Source organism: Anneissia japonica, unplaced genomic scaffold, assembly GCF_011630105.1.
Source record: "Anneissia japonica isolate Jap-2015-1 unplaced genomic scaffold, ASM1163010v1 scaffold287869_len1821871_cov162, whole genome shotgun sequence".
NCBI lineage: Eukaryota > Metazoa > Echinodermata > Crinoidea > Comatulida > Comatulidae > Anneissia > Anneissia japonica.
In genome coordinates, this window is record NW_022741034.1 from 1,712,731 (window position 1) to 1,716,557 (window position 3,827).

Genomic DNA, 3,827 nt, shown 5'->3' on the forward strand with positions numbered 1-3,827 from the left:
TATAAAGGAGGAGATGCCAGAGTTTGAGGTGCCTCAGGACCGTCTTCCCGGATCTCAACATCCAGAATCCTTAGGGAATGGGGCTCAGCCTCCAGAGCTTGCCAGTGATGGAAGGTAATATAGAAAAGTCATATAGTTGCGTAGTTTTTTAAAATTTTTTTATAGTTATATTTTTGAATGATTTAAAAACTAGGAAAGGGGAATGGGTGTAACCACCCATTTTGTTCATCTTTTTTCCCCCCATTTTTCAAATATTCAAAAATCTGTATCTCATTAACCGCTTTTAGTCAAATATGCTTTTTGTGTCTTAGAAAACATTAGTTGTGCAACATATCAATAAAATTTGTTTCCCTCCAGAGCCTGACTTTAAACATAGCAACAATATTTTTGTTCTATTTCTGAATAAATCACAATGTCAGGCAGACACAAATAGAGTAAACATAAAAAAAAATATTTTTCTTTTACTCAACATCAAGGCATAGTTCATCTCTATAGGCCCGTTTATATTACCTCTGAACGCGGATTGACGAACACGGCTTCTCTGATCTGCCATCTGGACAAAAGGCTACTTGGCGAACTCGCCAAACTTGCTGTGTTGGAAGTACCAACTTGTAGCCTCCAGGCATAAGTTTGACCTCTCTTGAAACAGTTGGTGGTAATTCAATAGCTTTCTTGCTGTTGACAGGCGCTAACAAGATGGGATGGGCTTTATAATAGGCCTACAACCAGAATGATATAAGAAAATAATTATTGATAATAAGGCCGTTATTAAGCAATAATTTTATATCTTAATTTACTGCTGAGAAGGCATAATATATACCTTTCACGAAAAGAGTCTTTTCCGAGGCTTTCTTATCCGCCGAAATCATCGTGATATGTGCCGGAGTACTGCCAGTCTACCTAGAGTATACCCTATACTAGGCCTACCTTCACTTCTTCATTTGATTCTCACCAACAGGGCCGTTTCAGTGCTTTTGTTTTATAAACACTAATCTTTTAATTAATCCTTAGAACAAACAATAATACATCTTTTTAGCACCAACAATCTTCTGATCTGCCCCATTAGCCGCCTATTTATCGTGAGACGCGGGGTGCTAACTATAGTTTATTTACCTCCCATGGATTTTTTTTCTATCCAATACAATGTTTTGCCCTGTACCAACTCATTTCTTAACTTGGCTTGGTTCGGACGAAATTATTAAACTTTGTAAACAAATGTCATGCTGACTTGGACCTTCTGTCCCACAAGGCCTTTCGCGAGCTACTAACACTTCCTTTCTAATCCGTGTTCAGATTACATGTATGAACGTAAACCTAACACGGATCGGCCGTGGGCAATGAAATACGTTACGTAACGGCAGATCCGTGTTTCTAGCAAGTGTGTAATATAAACACGACCTTTGAGAGTGAGCTGTCAATTGGTCCAGAGGGAGCTGTCAGCAGCTCCATAAACTTAACTTAATTGAAATACACGCCATCGTGTTGGGATTCAATATTTCGACATTAATTATGTCATCATCAGGAATTAGTTCTAAGAATGTCCATTGGGAATTAACAAGAGAGTCCTCAAAACGGCTGGCTGGTGACATTATAACCATCACAATGCAAACATGCCACCCATTACAGTCACTCACTTCTAAATGTAATCTCATGGGCTTCAGTGGCAATAAATAAATTTAAGAATGCAAAGCTCTTCAACAAACCAGCAAGAATTATTACCCGAGTTTTTTCAAAAACTCGGGTTCTATGGACTATTTCTGCGGACAGAGAAAAATGCAGCATGACTATTATCCTATCATCTCTGTAAAACTCATAACCCCAGTCATCATTTTAATTGACAATTTTCGTAATAGCTTTCATGATGACAAAACACTTAATATCATCAATATCATAATAGCTATTACTCTTCCCTTCAAATTTTCTTAAAAGAAAAGTCTGATTTGGCCATATTTGGGCGTGATGATGTCATATTTCACCCATATTAACATGAGCAAACCACAAAGTGTTTATGACATGAAACTTAATGGTCTGGGCAGAGTATTGTCAATCATGAAAAATTGAACATGTTGAATCCGAGTTCAATGATATGCAAGTCTTAAGGCGAGAATGTTTTTATACATTGTTTAGGTAACCTGCCGCCCACCAATAATGATGATTTCGAATGGAAATAACATTTTATTTTTGGCCGATTAGCACACCCGCCACCATGAAAAAATTGAAAATTTCAGAAATAAATAATAGTTTTTCTTTATTTTTATTATGGCCGCTGCTGCCTTGATATTTCCAAAAATAAGATATGTATAGTTCTTCTAAATTATATAAATTGAAAACATTTAACCATCCCATTACTAAATTGTTTACATTCACCAATAAAATATATTTATTTTCTCTTCCATCTGGATGTTTTTGGCAAAACTAGGTGCTAAATAAGAAAACAAAATTTTATTTATATTTTTTTTTCCGCCCTCCTCTGACGATCTTTTTGAAAAATAATTTCGCTAAAAAAAGGTATAAAAAAAGTATCTCTTAACTGGAATGATTTGAACCCCCCCCCCAACCTCCTAATTAAATAATGTTAAAAATGTTTTTTGTTTAATAAAAATTAATTATAGACTTTCGGTATACCATGTGGATGTAAATCTCAATTGATGGTATTTGCTTCTGTCAAGAACCGTTTGAATTGTAATTGTTCCAATGTTCCAATTTGTATATAATAACCATTTTCAGGGGCATAATTAACTGTTAATGTCACTTCGTCATGTTTTTTTTTATTTGTCAGTGGGGGACTTTGTATGCGGCAAGTTTGCAAGGGGCTAGTTTATATGTATTTTGTTATTATTTGATCTGTCTGTTTATATTTATTATACAGTCCCCAAATGGAATCACCAAAATAGAGACACCAGCTTGGCCTTATTACTGATTATTATTACTTATTATTAGTCCACCAAAATGTAATTATGTTGGTTATCCCAAGGCAGAAATACATTTTTCTAAACACTAGAGAATAAGTTGATATATTATTTATAAAATATTTTATCTTACAGCACTATCTATCGACTGAAATATGTTGGGAATGTGAATGTTGGTGAGGTTAGTAAAAATAATAATAATAATAATAAATATAATGTTATTATTATGTTATAATAGATTTTATATGAAAAGAGCTGTGTTTGTTGAGAAATTTTTGGCATTTTGATTGAGTTGCTTTAGTCGTCTTCAGGAGAATACGATTGCAGCAACTGAATCGAAACATCGACAGACGATTGAAGCATCTCATTGGAAACGTCACGACTTTCTCAACCGACAAAGTTTTTTTCAGAACTATCTACAATACCATGCAATCCTTTAAACAATAATAGATTTTGCTTGTATAATTTTTTTTTTCTTCTTTGTTGTTTTATGTTTCACATTATTATATTAAGTATCCTATTCTTATCATGATAAGAAGAGGGATATTTCATATTCTCCTCTTATCATACATGAATACATACTCTGTTGAACTATATGTTGGTTTAGTTCAAAAAATCAATAATACGATTTTTAGTAGTTTGTAAGTTTGTTCCAAGCATTGAGATCGTATAATTTCATAGTTTTCCTGTTTGGAATATGACAATAAAGTTTATCTTATCTTATCTTATGTTTTATAAATTTCATATATACTTATTTTCTATCTTGTATCATATAATAATAAAATTCTTGATGCATTCGTTATACTGTAACATGAATTTAATAACTTTAACTTTATAATGTTATATTATTAATTAGTATTTTCTATCTTGTTTTTATTAATGTTCTTTTTTCCCCCAATTCATTTCATACAATAAAAT

General features: G+C 33.1%; 1 protein-coding gene across 3 annotated transcripts in view; it reads left to right on the forward strand.

Moving 5' to 3' along the window:
- Positions 1-3,827, forward strand: part of LOC117118516 — a 52,022-nt gene that overhangs the window by 18,734 nt on the left and 29,461 nt on the right. For 2 of the 3 annotated variants that reach the window (XM_033263138.1, XM_033263139.1), the window contains exons 11-12: positions 14-114; positions 3,045-3,090. In XM_033263138.1, the coding sequence (XP_033119029.1) occupies positions 14-114; positions 3,045-3,090 (147 nt within the window). The remainder of the gene's footprint in view (positions 1-13; positions 115-3,044; positions 3,091-3,827) is intronic. The other variant, XM_033263140.1, reaches the window with a different exon arrangement.